A 15,724-nucleotide genomic window follows, 5' to 3' on the forward strand; every position below is an offset into this window, starting at 1 on the left:
TTTAACGGTCTCAAACTATTACCCTGTGGGCTGAAGTTACTCACCCCAGAAAGACTTGGCATGTTTGCTAGGTTATTATTCTGCCGGTACTGAAATATTGAAAAAAATTAATCCAGTCATTCAGACTTCTACATCCTTAAAATTTTTTAAAGTTTAAATTTAAAGATCTTCACACTTGCCACGGACCAAGCTTGCTGTGAAACAGAAAACCTTTCATCTGTTTGAAAATACCTGGTTTAGACATAATGGAATAGTAAGAATTGCATGCTGTGATCTTCTACTGGGATTTTAAATGCATCAAAGTGCACTGCTCAAAAGGAATATGCATCTTCAACCTGGCATATTTCAATCTCTCAACAAAAAAGAAAAACAATTTTCTTTCAATCAGAAATTTCTTACTTTGAAGTGTTTCATTTGTACAAAAGGGGAATCCAGTACCAAAACTGTGTTAGTTTAATTATGTTTGAGAATATAAATATAAAGTCAGGAAATTCAAAAGTTAGTGTTGCTGCAGCAACACAACCAACCACTTTGCACAGACAGTAAGCACTACCTTCATCAGTACAAAATATTGTCCAAGTACAACAAGGAGTTAGTTGTCATGAGAACCTTAACTGGAATTTCCTGACTTCTGTGTTTAAATTCCCAGTCATAATGATGAATGAGTAGTTTTTGCATGAAATACAGAAAAGCTAGATAACATAAAAAGAGCAACTGACACCAAAATTGCAATAGACAACGGGGATTAAAATGTGGCACTGAAGACAGAAGACTCAGGGAGATAGTCAAAAATACTTCTCATGATAAAGGAAGTTGAGGAAGAGAACTCTTCAGTTGATAAAAGAGGAGAAAAATTAAGCTGGCAAAAGATTTAGGCTAGTTATTGACAAGATCACATGGAAGAGGAAGTGCCAAGGGAAATCTGAGGAGGTATCAACACTGCAAAGACTAGCAAACAGGCTAGAAGAGACATCAGTGGGGAAAATGTAAGAGGGTATTCCCTTCAAAATTTAGGTGGTCAGACTGGACAACCTGACTGGTCTTTTCTAGCTCTATTATCTACTTAGCACAAGTATAGCAATTTTCATTTCCAAACAAGCTTCACAACCTCTTCACAATCGACAAATGAGGAAATGCACAAAAAGGGGAAGTGACTTGTTAAAAGCCACAATCTGAGTTAATAGCACAGCTGATATCAGAACACTAGAGTTCCTAGTTCCCAGTTCAATATTCTCAGACTATGCCTCCCTCTCAAAAGGTATGGTATGGAGAGGAATGGGGAACAGTGAGGTAAACTATAAATTAACACTTAAAAAAAATTGGCTCTTTTGGGATGGAGAGGTAATGAATCTTACAATCTAAGCCCCAGATAAGGCAAAACACATACAGGAACATACTAAATTCCATATGGGATCAGACTTAAGGTCCATCTAGTCCAGTAATCCATCTCTAACAGTAGCCAGAACAAGATGTGGCCCACAGATTTCAGTGGAACTACTCAAAGTAGCATATATGTAAGCATTTACAGAATTGGGGTCTAATCATGTAAACAGATTTGCTGCTAACTCAATGGGTAGAATTAGATCTTTTACAGATTTAGGCTGAGCCTGAGGGTATATTACCACAAAACCAGTACCTGGAAAAACCAAGTGGAAGCAAGCACCTCACCTAAACCCAGAGAGCTCCTTGTGATTCCCTAATTCACAAAAGCAAGCAGGCAGATAAGATGGTGATTCAGAGTAGGTATGACCTGGCCAAAAGCTGAAACTGGAGCATTTCTGAATTAAGACCCTCTAAACAAGAGAAGGGAAATGAAAAGTTTGGGTTTGGTACAGGGATGCACATCAAATTCTACCTGGACAGACTGTCGCCAATATAGCAGGAAAAAGGAGGGGCAGGAAAATGTGTGATTTTTTTAAGTGGACTCTGGGGTTAACAAGAAAAGTCAGTTTAAGTGCTTATTCCTGATTCCCTTCTAATTTATCCAACAAGTCTCTGACTGGCCTCGAATTTCACACGCTCAGCTTCAATCCAAAAGAAAATTTTTTTGGAAAGGTTCAAGGGAATCAGAGAAGTGGTTTCGGAGATAGAAGCCTTGTGGGAGTTATAAATTGCACAAGATGCAGGATAAATGTTACATGCTTGTGTCTAACAACTTTTGTAAGACTAAGAGGGTGGTGCCAGGGTTATCACCTGCCAACACAGCCAAAAAGGCCTCAAAAGAGTGATAACTCAGCTGTACTACTGGATGAGCACTCAAAACCGCATATGAAGGTTCTTCATGGAAGTTGAAAGATGAGCTCTGCTAGCACATGGGTTCAGACAACCTCCCTCTACACCCAATCCCAGCATCCAATACCTCATGGAAGCTTCAGAGAGCACATAATAAAAATTAGAGCCAACAAAGATTTTCATTTATACTCCACTTTCTTGGGTGCCAAGGCAAGATGTTCTTGTCTATTCCTTGAGCCTATATCCACTCCTGTTTTAAATGTCCCAAGCAATGGAGCTTCCACCAGGAGACAATTCCAAAGTTTAATAGATCTCACCATTAGGAAATGTGTAAAGGAGAAGACAGGAATATAGGAAACAATTTCATTATGTTACTTCCTTGGGGGTCACCCTATACTATTCCTCCCCAACACCCTTATTTTGAACTCATTAATATATAGTGTGAGTAAGTCTCCTCGAACTGGGCATCACACACCGTCCCAGCCTGAAGCGTTAATATATTCTTATATCGGTGGGCAGCAATCGATCCAGTAGGTGGTCGATTTATTGCCTCTAGTCTAGATGCGATAAATCGATCCCCAAGTGCTCCCCCATTGACTCTTGTACTCCACCTCCATGAGAGGTGCAGGCGGAGTCAATAGCGGAGCGGCAGCAGTCAACTCACCACAGTGAAGATACCGCAGTGAGTAGATCTAAGGAGGCCGACTTCAGCTACGTTATTAGCATAACTTAGATCGATCCCCCAGTACAGACCAGGCCTTTGACTATGTTACACCCACACTCTTCATTTGCCGTTTAGCTTGTAAGCGTTTCAAGGCAGGAATGGTACATTTTCTTGCGTTTGAAAAGTGCCTAACACATTGTGAGCATGGCAAAACAAATTAGGAGAAATTCAGAGAAGAGCAACAAAATTGATAAGGGCTCTGAAGGAATGATTTAGGAGAACAATTCAAGAACTAAATACACATGCCCAGACAAAAATTTTTAAGGTGCAGTTAAGGTTTAGAGAATGAATTCAGTACTTTAAGGGACACTGTCAAGTTGAAAAGACCAAAGGTTAGTATGGTGACCATGTATCACAGTATCAGACTCATGTATTAAACCATTTATTTAAAAAAACAAAACAAAAAAAACACACCACACACACACACAATGTTCTACCACAGGGAACCAGGAAATCATAGAATCATAGGACTGGAAGGACCTTGAGAGGTCATCTACTCCAGCACCCTGTACTCATGGCAGGACTAAGTATTATCTAGATCATCCCTGATAGGTGTCTGTCTAACCTGCTCTTAAAAATCTCCAGTGATGGAAATTCCACAGTCTCCCTTGGCAATTTGTTCCAGTGCTTAACTGACAGTTAGGAAGTTTTTTCCAACCTAAACTTCCTTTGCTGCAATTTAAGCCCAGAGAATAATTTTTCTCCCTCCTCCTTGTAACCTTTTACATACTTGAAAATGTACCTCCCCTCTCAGTCTTCTCCAGACTAAACAAATCCAGTTTTTTCAATCTTCCCTCACAGATCATTTTTGTTGCTCTTTTCCAGACTTCCTCCAATTTGTCCACATCTTTCCTGAAATGTGGCACCCAGAACTGAACACAATACTCTGGCTGAGGTCTAATCAGCGCAGAGTAGAGAAGAATTACTTCTCATGTCTTACTTACAACACTCTTGATAATACATCCCAGAATTATGTTTGTTTGTTTTTTTTGGCAACTGCGTTGGTAAACGCTGTTGACTCATATTTAGCTTGTGATCCACTATGACCCCCTGATCCCTTTCCGCAGTACTCCTTCCTCGACAGTCATTTCCCATTTTGTATGTGTGCAACAGATTGTTTCTTCCTAAGTGGAGTACCCTTACAAGCTAAATACAAAGTGCCTTCTCCAAATTTCAGATGGAACAGAGATGAAAGGAAGACATTGGTAGCCTCAGTTTCTATACAGTGGCCTCTCAACATGCAAGATATCTACAGTCCCTTACTGAGAACATCAAACTCCTTGGAATGAGTTTTTGATTCAAAGTTTCTTACAGAGTAAGTACGGAAGGAGCAAACTGGAAAAAGAAAAAAAGTCAGGAGACATGAAAAACTTAGTTACAAGGAGGATCAACAATTGGAGGGTTTTTTGTTTGTTTGTTTGTTTTAAGTTAAAAGCAGGTTTTAGGCCCTATATCTGCCCAAGTCCATTTGGTCAGTTTTTGCAGATTTAAAAAAAATAAATAAATAAATAAAACCACCTACACACACAATGCTTGTTTCTCTACCTCCATCTTACTAAGACACACTCCAACAAGGGAAACTGACTGCATGGGGAAACAGTGCTGTCAAACTGAAAAGAGTTGTTTTTTCCTCTAGTGTCTCAGTTCTTACCTATAAAAGTCTTAACTATAAATCATAACAAGATTAGCCAAAAAGAGACATCACTTTTAAGATAACATCCCTTTAAAATCTACACCCTAAAATTAAGTAATTTACTTGCACCTCCTCTTCTCTGTGGGTGACCTCCCTATGCTTTCGGATATTTGTTCTTCCCTCTCCACAGGGCAAGCCTGTGCCTGATTTCACCAGATACTTTAATTCATTCTGCTGTTGGAGGAGCTTCCCTTTGCAGGATGGTACTACAAAGGAATTTCAAAATTATGTGGGAAGATGTATGAATTTAAACCACCAATTATTTTAACTGTTTTTCACAATGACCCCAACTCCTTGCCCTATTGAATGAACAACTGAGACTCTGCCAGCATGGACAGCTGTTCAAATGTAGAACCTACCTCTAAGAGTAGGAATTCAAAGCCAATGAAGAGTTGAAATACCCAATCCTCTCTCATAGCTGCTTTGTAACAGCACATGGCTATGAAGGACAAGGTACTTTACTTCCACATCACCAGGCTAATGTGTACTGAGTACCCCGTTCAGAACAAATTACTCTCATTCCTCAGAGCAGGCGTAGAGTAAGCATCATTACAAGGAGAGAAAAGGAACTTATTCGATCCCAAAACTATTGTGATAAAATAACCTGTCCGACGCTCATGTTTCACAACACCGCTGACTGCTACAGGAATCATTTTATAAGGCAAGTTGTTCAAGGACAATCAGCAATTTACATTTAATTAAACTTGGTTGTCTTAATTTTGGTAGCCCAGTAAGATTTAAAAACAATAAACAAAAATTATTTCCTGCTGCATGTACAGCATGTGTCAAAACAACAGCAACAAAAAAACAATAGTTACTCTAATATCTCATGAAAGTCCTGAGAGGAGGAACTGACTGGTATATTCAACCCGAAGATAAAAACTGTCCTCCTGCTTCTGTTTCCAACCAAGTGGCTTAGAATAACAGTTATACCACAGCCAGAAAAATGAAAACAGAATTAACCTCATCCTCCTGCCCTGTTGTGTAAGGAGGAGCGTGATAACCAAATGGAGCTAGAGACAGAAAATGGAGCAGATGAGCATGACAGGCAACTCCTTCATTTCTGCTGCTGCTAGTTAGTGGGGTTTCCAAGGGCCCTGAGGCACGGCCAGTGACCAGTCTCCGGTTAAACGTGGCAATGGACATGCAGTGTCTGACAAGCGGGAAGCCATTCAGTTTCACTCACGGTGACTCGGATTTTCTGTACCTGGGGCTGCCGGACGGTGGCATTTTCCGAGCTTGTGCCCAGGACGGGCAAGCGGAGGGCGCCAGGCAGCCTGCTCTCCGGGGCAGCAGGAAGCCCAGCGCTGCACCTGTCCTAGGAAGACTCCGCGCCGCGGGACTCCCAGAAACCAAGTTACCACCTCCCCGGAGCCCAGCTCGGGGACACCCTCCCCCATACCGCCCCCTGCCCCGCTTCACCCCAGCACCTGGAGCCGCGGGACCCTCTGGTGGCCTCCCAGACCCGACACTGCCGCTTCCGCCCCCCGTCCAGTGCCAGCCGGTGGCCGCTGGCGGCCAGGCCGGCCGCGGGAGGGGCACGGGCCGTGCTCAGCCAGGCCGGGCCGAGCGCCTAGGCCCGGAGCCTACCTGCTGCAGGAAGGGCCTGGGCCTGGCTCGCCGCGTAGCCCGAGCGGGTGGGGCGAGGTCGCGGCGGAGCGGCGGGGCCCGGGCGCGGCGGGGCCCGGCCTCGGGGAAGTGGCCCAAGCTGCTCGATCTCCTCCGGCTCCCACTGCCGCCGCCGCTCCGAGGACCTCGGCCAGGGCGGGTAGACGAGCGCCAAGTAACCGAGCCAGGCCCTAACAGCCGAGCAACCGAGCCAAGAGCTGAACCAGGCCCTAGCAGCCAAATCTAGAGCTGTGCCAGGCTTTACTAGCCGAGCGACGAGCGATTCTCCTCAGTTTTAAACGGGAAAACCCAAGGGAGCACGGCTTGGGACAGGCTAGAGAAATGGAGCTCAGAGATGAGGATGGGCGGAGGGCGAGGCCCACGTCGCGAGTGGTGGTAGCTATTGACGTGTGCTACAAACTTAAGCCTGGGCCAAGGCAGAGACGCCAGGTTGTGCCTGCCCTGAGCCCTGCAGGAAGCACTCGCATAAAGTTACCCGTGCATAGGCCATTGCAGAACTGGGACCCTGGATTGTAAACTCCCAGGCATGGGAGGCAAGTTTGTAGAAATTTTGGTGGTGCCCAGAACGCCCCCCTCCCAACTCCACCCCCACCTGCCTAAGGCTCTGGGTGCGTTTCATGGGGGAGGTCCTGGGCTGGGGATTAGGGTGCAGAAGGGGTGCAGGCTTTGGGAAGGAGTTTGGGTGCTGGGTGCTGGCTCCAGGCTGGGGCAGGAGGTGGATGTGCAGGAGGGGGTGAGGGCTGCAGGCTTTGAGACAGAGTTTGAGTGCAGGCTCTGGGCCGGTGGTGGGGGTGTAGGAAGGGGTGAGGGGTGCAGGCTCTGGGAGGGAGTTTGGGTGCTGGGTGCAGGTTCTGGGCTGGGGCAGGAGGGTGGATGTGCAGGAGGGGGTGAGGGGTCCAGGCTTTGGGACAGAGTTTGGGTGCAGGCTTGGCTGGGGGTGGGGTGTAGGAAGGGGGAGGTGGTGCACGCTGGGGCAGAGGATCAGGCTGCAGGGGATGAGGATTGGGGCTGAGGATGAGGGATTCATGATGTGGGAGGGCTCAGAGCTGGGGCAGAGGCTCAGGGTGCAGGGGGATGAGGGCTCTGGCTGGGGATGAGGGGTTCATGATGCGGGGGGGGTGAGGGCTCTGGCTGGGGATGAGGATTAGGGTGCAGGGGGATGAGGGCTCTGGGGCATTGGAGGGCTCAGGGCTAGGGCAGAAGGGCAGGGTAAGGGCAGCCTGCCTTGCCATTAGTTGAAGGCAGGCGCTAGGACCCTGGGACAGCAGTTCTGCCAGGAGCCTCTGGCAGCATGAGCAGGCAGGGACGCAGGGGGAGGGGTGGAAGGCGGAGGCCGGGACCCGCTCCAGGCAGGGACACAGCGGGGCGGGGGGAGACCCGCGGGGGGTCGGGGCCGGGGCCCGCTCCAGGCAGGGCCGGGGGAGAGACCCAGCTCCAAATATTGGTGGAGCAGGGCACCCGGTCCTGAATATTCCTGGAACCAGGGCCGGCTCCAGGCCACACTGCGCCAAGCATGTGCTTGGGGCGGCATGCTGCTGGGGGCGCTCTGCCAGTTGCTGGGAGGACGGCACGTGGCTCCGGTGGAGCATCTACAGGCACGCCTGCGGGAGATCCACCGGAGCTGCAGGACCAGCGGACCCTCCGGAGAGACGCCTGCGGGAGGTCCACTGGAGCCGCAGGACTGGCGAGCGGCAGAGCGCCCCCCGTGGCGTGCTGCCGTGCTTGGGGCGTCGAAATTGCTAGAGCTGACCCTGCCTGGATACCGAGCACCGCAAATGTATATAACCCGCCACCTATGCTCCCAGGGACAGTGACTGTCTCCTTTATCTGTCTGTACAGTGCCTTGTACAATGGCAACCTGATCCCTGTCTACTATAATAAATCGCATTACTGTTTTATTATTTATGACTGTGGTTCCTATGTGGTGGATCATTGTCTTGTGTGCCTATTGCACACTACATACATGTGCTTATTTACAATGCATTTTTGCTGAATGGTCTGCATAAAGTATAAATCATTAAAGCAATAACACAGATTAATAAGACCTATGCAACCTCCTATTATTTGTCTCCCTCACAACCAATATTCAGCTCCATCTAGCCTGCCTCTAAATCACCCAGCAATTCAGATCCAGCCAATCACTTTATTACCACACCCGAGATTCAGATCTATCCAATTTTCCTATCACCCCTTCTGACTATTCAGATTTACCAACAGTCCCCATTCCCAGTGATTCTTAATAATTCTCCACCACACAGCAATTCAGATCCATGAAATTTCGCAGTAAATATCCCCACCCCCAAAGACACAGATCATATCCATCAAACCTCTCTATAACCTCCAATCACTTTTGTTGTTGCTGCTGCTGCTTGGGGCAACTTATCCAGCCATACGGTCTATAAAAAGTGCTACTGCTTGTACCTCTTAGAAATTTTCTTTCTTAATGACCTTCCAGGACAGGATCCTGTTTTTGGAATTTCTCACTTTCACTCTTTATCACTAAAGATACTGATCTATGAACAGGAATTTGGTTTCTTAAGAGTTCTGTTTTCTGCTGCCTTCTCCCTCACCTGCAGCCACCCACCTGATTTCTACCCAGATAATCTGGTTTTTGGCTTCTGTGTCTGGGTGCCCTCACCTGCAGCTAGTCTCTAGAGTGCAGATAAAGACAGTATAATAGAAGAGTTAATTAAAAATAGGTATTAATTCAACTAAGAAGAGAAGCAAAATAACTTTATTATTAATTATATATTATTTATTAAGCACTGACAATGTGTTTGATGCTCTATAAAACATAAATGTCAGCTCTGAAGAGGAGTCAGCCTATAGGACAAAAACAGAGAAGTCAACATGCACTGGAGAGCCCAGAGCAGAGGAAGCAATAATAGGGTTGGGTTTTTTTAATCTTATCTGTGGAGGAAGTGTGTCTGAAGAGGGACTTGAACACAGGAAGGAAAGTAGTTTGTCAAACTAGGCTGAGGAAGACTTTCCAAGCATATGGATCAGTTTGGAAAAGACTAGAATAAGAGAAGAAGATGAAGCAGGCATCAAGACTAGCATCACTAGTAGAGTGGAGAAGAGGGGATGCAATCAGAGATTCTTTAAAGAAATATTTTTAAGAGAAAACTCAAAGCCAGTTAATAATATGTTAAGGTAGAGACATCCAGCATCTTGGAACTAGAAGGCAGCTCATCAAGACATGTCTCCCAATAGAAAGCAATGGTCTAATGGGTAAATATAAAAACTTTTAATTTTCCCTAGCCACAATGGGCATTGGAATTGACTTCCATAGCCTCTAACTCAGATCCATCAAAGTGGATTGTAACAAACCCCAGTGCAGAATACATTCCATCCCCCACAATTTCACTATGGTCTCAACAGGGTCTGCTGTAAAGACCTGTATCACAGGCATGTCATAAGAGTTAAAGAATATGTTTGAGGACTGTCATCTCCTTATTTCATAACAATTTGTCACACCTGAACATGTCTGAGACTCATCTGGCTGTGACATCTCCCATTCCTAATCAGTTCTTACCTTTCTTTGGATTATATTGGCATATATTAGCATAATTAATAAGATAGTATGGTGATGGCAAACAAATATCCATCATCATAACACCATCTTCCTCCTATAGTACTGTATTACAATTATTTCTAAGTTTCTAAGAATATTTTACAAACAATCACAAGAAAACAGTTACTTTGGTTCTCTTGTTAGGAAAGTTCAGGCATCTGCACAGTAGAAAGAGGAGAGTTCTCTACATAAACTGAGCAACTGGAGTTCTGAAGCCAGACTATGAGAAAAAAACAAAGGAAAAAAACAAAATATGTGAGCCAGATAATTATATGCATTAGATAATTGTAAACTTTTAGCAGTTCTAACAAAGGGCTTTGATGAGTCTTGTTTTATCCCTGCTAAAGCACACTATTTTTCATGCACGTGATACTAAATATTGACAGTCAGTGCAAAGTGACAGGCATATTCTGGCAATGTCTAATTCCAGGCCACAACCAGCATCACGCAGTCAATTTCCTCTACTTTCCCATCTTCAAAGCTGCAGGTCACAATCTAATCTCATTTCCCCTACAAACTAAGAATTCTGAGATCTGACATGACGGATGTCTGTGCTACCATTGTAAGTGTCAAAATCTTTGCAGGAGCCACCAAATTCCATTAGAACATTCCATAAATGAAACTGAAGTCATGACCCTGCTAAAAGATAGAACCTCTCCCAGAAATGAGCTTCCCAAGACTGTGGTCACACTGGTGTTCAACAAACCTCTTGGAAAAGAATTTACACTTGCATTAATCTGATGGAAAGAAAGAACCCTGTTGGGACACTTGAAACTTCAACAGCTTTTTAAAAAATATCATGTGCCCATGAAAGTCCTATAAATTGAAGTCCTCTGTTTATCTACATGACTCCATGGATGATGAAGAGTAATCTTCCCACCCCATACCTCAATCCTGATTTACACAGACCACCTCTTGCGGTGAAAGGAAATGCAATTTATGTGTCCCAGTCAATCTCTGCTAGGACAATCAACAAGGGGGCCTTGCCATAGGCAACTGTGATAATGCTAGTGTCTGTCCAGTGGGAACAAGACTTAGACACACCAAGGAGCTGATGGAGCCAGTTATGGCCTAATTTCTCCCTTTTGCCCACTCGGGCACCTGCAAACACCTTAAAAAATCTGAGACCAATGGGTTTTGTGAATACAAATTTTAGCACTTATGTGTGCAGTGGTGTCAGAATAATGAAAAGATGTGCACAGGTATTTAGCAAGGATATTTAGCAAGTGTTTGCATCTGTATATTTTGCATATGCACAAGCAGAGGCTGGGTAGGTGCCCAACTGGAAATTTACCTTAAAAGGGTTTGAAAAAAAATTTTTGAAACTGATTTATGATGGATGATACAGGCCACTGTAATACTCACAAAGTGATAGATTTGTAATTCTTGTGTTATTTTTTATGATATTGACAGACTTTTAAAAAATGTCAGACGATTGGAAGTTATTTTATTGGGAAACGATCCCACATTATTGTTCCTGCCTAACTGTCCTCTAGACAAGGTGGGGTCTGCACACATTAGGTATTGAGAATTCAAGGCTCAAAACAACATTTACAAAGGAATCAAAAGTCTGGCAGATGTAAAAAAATATCCCCTAAACAGAGTTAATTTGTTACAAGCGTTTCCCTTTCTTCCCCAGCTCCCATGCCTATCTTAGTTCTTCTTTTTAGTAACTTAAAAGAATGTGAGTGTATTTGCACCCATATTTTCCTCAAGTACATCTGTAAAGGTCTCCATCCCTTGCTTTATTAGCTAAAATGAGTAAGCAAAAGCTCACGGCGGATACGACAGGCTTCAGAGTCCAGCGATTCCATTTGTTCGTATTCCTCCTCTGGTTGCTCCATCTGTCCTGTTGCTGGGGAAGACCACACATCTAGCCCATGTTCAAGAGAGATGTTATGGAGCACACAGCAGGCCAGAATGATGTGGCTGGACTTCTCTGGAGAATACTGCAGGGTGCCTTTGGATCCATCCAGGCAACGGAACCGGGATCGAATGGTCCTGAATGTCTGTTCAATGACACTGTGAGTGGCAGAATGTGCCATGTTATAACGGTATTCTGCAGTGGTCTCTGGGATATGCAGAGGGGTCATCAGCCATGTGCGGAGAAAAAAGGAGCTGTCACCTATTAAAGTAAAAAAGGAGAGAGCTCACAAACCAGTAGCAACAGCAAAGATTTCTGCTCTTTATCCTCAACCAGGGGAGACTAAATTTGGACACCTATTTGTAGCCAGTTTCCTTGCACCATAGGTACAGACTGACTTAATTGACTATTAACACAGAATATGGGAGAATCCAGGTAAGAGTGACAAGTATTTAATTAGATTTGCAAATGAGATCAACAAGGAGAAAAATCAAAATATTCCATTTCACAAGACTAAATTCTGTAAAAGTGTGGGAAGGGAGTTTTAGGAGAGTCCAATTAATACGCATAAGCAATGAAATTCAGACATTTGGACCAGGCCCAAGTGTAGAATACAGGGTTTGTGCAATTCAGTCTAGAAAAAAAGAGAGTAGTAAGAACAAGGACAAAGCAGAAGAGTGGATGTATACAACCTCAGTAATCATACTGTATGAAACACAGACCAAGAAATCACTGCTCTTTCAGTCCTATGTAAGCCAAGAAGAGTCCACCTTGACTCTCAGATCCCAGGATCAGGTCGCGTGACTGCAGTTATGAAAAGTATTTTCATTTGTAAACTGTCAGTTGGTTTAGAGTCAGAGAGATGATAACAATGGAACACCAGGGGGACATCTTTACAAAGTTACTGACTGCGTAGAACCACATTTTAAACCCTTCCTTACATACATTTTCCATGGAACATGATTCTAAATCACTTTTATCTGGTAAAGGCAGCAGAGTCCTGTGGCACCTTATAGACTAATAGACATATTGAAGCATGAGCTTTCGTGGGTGAATACCCACTTTGTCGGATGCATGTGGTATTTATCTGGTGTTTACACTTGGGTAGATGTGCATTTATATAGATTTTGTAAGACAAGTTAGAAATAATTAATATCTTATTTCCCAGTGGGACCAAGAATGACTTATAGCAAGCGAATTTGGTTGTATTAAAAAAGCAAATATGTCAGGGATTTTCATGCCAGGAGTCTGTTTTGCTGCCTTTGAGTCAATAAAAAAGCAGCCAAAGTGCAACAGACTCTTAGAGGAGACAACAACTGGAATTAACTTACCAAGTAGCCAGCCATCTTTGTACAATCCAGCTTCAAATTGGCTATTAAGAGCTGCCTGCTGCAGCACAGTGCAGTCCTGCAGGCTGCCTGGCCAGTGCGTCTCTGCACTCAGCAGTGCTCCTCTAGCATCACACACCATTAGGCAGTTTAAAGAATGCAGACCCTTTCGATTCACATAGGATAGGTCCTCGGCATTGGGTGCTTTGATTGCCACATGGGTGCAGTCAATAACCCCTAGCACTCCAGGCATCCCTGCCAACCCATAGAAGTCATCCTTCAGACTCTGCACAGAGGCTTCCTCCTCTGGAAAATGAATGAATTGTGAGGCTCTCTCCACCAGTGCTTCAGTGACATTGGCAACACAGCGGCTCATAGAGGCCTGGCTGATGCCAACGGCATCCCCCATGCGAGTCTGGAAGGAGCCAGAAGTGTAGAATCCTAATGCTGCAAGAATCTGTGTCTCTGGACTGATAGCTCTGGACCGCTGTGTAGGGCGAGAGAGGCTGGCTCCCAGCAGATCCACTAGATAGTAAATGAATTGTCGGGGGAAGCCATACATGGACACCAGGTACTCATCGGTGACATCCTCCAGCTTGAAGCGATCTAGTGTCCGGTGTCCTCGGCCATAGAGCAAGAGGTCACAATCAAGAATCGCTATAGGAACAGCCATAGCCAAAGCCTGGGCGAGTTCTTGGAGCAGTTCTTGCTGCAGATCTTTTCTCAGTGCTGTCACCTGCATTGAAGTGAATTGGACAGAGACTCAAACTCATTTAAAGAAGTTCAGCCTTTCATCCCTATTGCCCTCTTCATTCTACACAGGTTACATAACAGCAGAGTAAGAAACACACACCTCAGAGAAATTAGTAAAGATAATCTCTTTGTTTTTAAAAAATAAAAAATAGTGTTTTTTTAAATGTTGGCGTCAATTTTAGTGGCAGATGAAAGATGCCCAGGAAATTGAAGCAATCAGTCCACAGTATGTGTGCAACAACACTGTGAGCTTCCCTACAGACCCATCAGTGTCTCAACTCTTAACAGAAGGGACTTTCTGCAGGAATGAGAAGGGAGTTCAATCTCCTTGGGTCTTCTGCTGCAAATGCCAAAAATGGGGCAAATAATGGCAGTAATTGCTGTCAAATTCTTAGTGGAAAATTGTTAAAATCACAACAAACTAATCTCACATACATAGTGCAATTTTTAGTCACTACCTGGTTAGGCCATATTCAGACTAGCAATCTGAAACTGCATAATCCACAGGCAACTACCTTATTTCTGCTCTGTCATTGAACTAGTTATACAAGTTGGATGAGTTTGTTGTTTCTTTCTGAGCTAGTTTACTTGTGCATAACCTAAACTGGCTGTATCAGGCATGCAGTTTTTGTGGATTTTTAGGACAACAAAATCCAAGAGCTGCTATTACCAGAGACTTGGGAGAAATAAAACCTGCCCTTCAAATTCAAAATCACAAGTCTCAGAGTGTGATACTACGGGTGTATGTGGGAGTCCCCTCTGACTATGCCAGATGACATCAGAAGCTACAGCCTACAGTGGGAACATTAAATGCTAGATAAATGCAAATAGATTTATGTATATGACACATGGGCAGCAAGATGAACTTCACTGTTGGATAGCACCAGGATTTCCAAAGAGATCAATGGCAAATGTAGTTGATATTCTATCATATATATCCCGGGCTTTAAAACATATCCACTAGCCAGAGACCAACATGGAAGTTAAAGGTCTTCTGGTAGTGCTGAGGCAGATGAGAAATCCAGTGCACCACACACACTCCTGTGGACTTACTGCATGCAGAAGCAGCAGAAGCAACAGAACCAGTCCATTCTCCACTGTTGATGGGGCAAAGGTCAGGAGATGGAGAGAGGAAAGGAGAAAACTATCTTGGAACATGGGAATTGCCAGACCCACTCAGACCAATAGTCCATCTAGTCTGCTATCCTATCTGGCCAGTTTCAGATGGTTCAGAGAACTATGTTAAGCCTCCCATCAAGGAGAACTAAACACTACCGCCCACTAAGGAAGTTTCTTCCTGGTTTTAGTCAGTTAGTGATTGCTTTAACCTCCTGAAGCATTAATTCATTTTTACTTTACCAGATGTGTTCTCAGTACGGTCATGAACACACAAATTAAATGTGAAACAGTTAAGGCTCCTTCCATTGGGTGGGAGGAGGAAGTGAGCAGATTCCACTCAGGGCTCAACCATAATAATATCCATGTTAGTGTAAAACATGACTCCCTTTTGGTGTAGCTGGAACCTAATTTATTTTAACCACGTTTCCAAAACATGCTACAGTTTAACTCTGTCCAAGAGCATGACACAGTTCAATGGCATAGATAGGGTCCCATCTATTTTAGAAGACAAAACTGAGGTTTTAACAGTTAGGGGACTAATGTGTCAGAACCAGGTCCCCTGATATGGATGCCCTTGTGGTGTAGTTAATCCTTCTAACAGCTGCCTCCAGAAGCCCCTCATGTTACCAGGGGATTGGTGGATGGATAAAATACAGAGGGCTGGTGAATGAGGAGGTAGATGGGGAGGGCAAGGAGAGGGCCGGGGGATCAGGGCATAGAGGAGAACCAGAAGGGGGATGAGGTAGGTGAAGAGGGCAGGGAGAGGGCTCGGGGGGAGATGGGGAGGGGAGAGCCGGAGGAGATCGGG

The 15,724-nt window shown here is 44.5% G+C and overlaps 2 protein-coding genes across 7 annotated transcripts in view; both read right to left on the reverse strand.

Moving 5' to 3' along the window:
- AMBRA1 (autophagy and beclin 1 regulator 1) overlaps positions 1–6,524 on the reverse strand; it is a 190,321-nt gene extending 183,797 nt beyond the window's left edge. For 3 of the 4 annotated variants that reach the window (XM_032775082.2, XM_075065286.1, XM_032775084.2), the window contains exon 1: positions 6,240–6,410. The gene's annotated coding sequence lies outside the window, so the exon portion shown is untranslated. Of the gene's footprint in view, positions 1–6,239 lie in introns of all 4 variants that reach the window. The other variant, XM_032775083.2, reaches the window with a different exon arrangement.
- Positions 6,525–11,282: 4,758 nt separating this feature from the next.
- HARBI1 (harbinger transposase derived 1) overlaps positions 11,283–15,724 on the reverse strand; it is a 5,768-nt gene continuing 1,326 nt past the window's right edge. For 2 of the 3 annotated variants that reach the window (XM_032775078.2, XM_032775080.2), the window contains exons 2-3: positions 13,048–13,780; positions 11,283–11,977 (exon numbers count right to left, since the gene is read on the reverse strand). In XM_032775078.2, coding sequence (XP_032630969.1) covers positions 11,601–11,977; positions 13,048–13,780 — 1,110 coding nt within the window. In that variant the 3' untranslated portion in view covers positions 11,283–11,600. Of the gene's footprint in view, positions 11,978–13,047; positions 13,859–15,724 lie in introns of all 3 variants that reach the window. The other variant, XM_032775079.2, reaches the window with a different exon arrangement.

The sequence above is a fragment of the Chelonoidis abingdonii genome, chromosome 4 (assembly GCF_003597395.2).
Source record: "Chelonoidis abingdonii isolate Lonesome George chromosome 4, CheloAbing_2.0, whole genome shotgun sequence".
NCBI lineage: Eukaryota > Metazoa > Chordata > Testudines > Testudinidae > Chelonoidis > Chelonoidis abingdonii.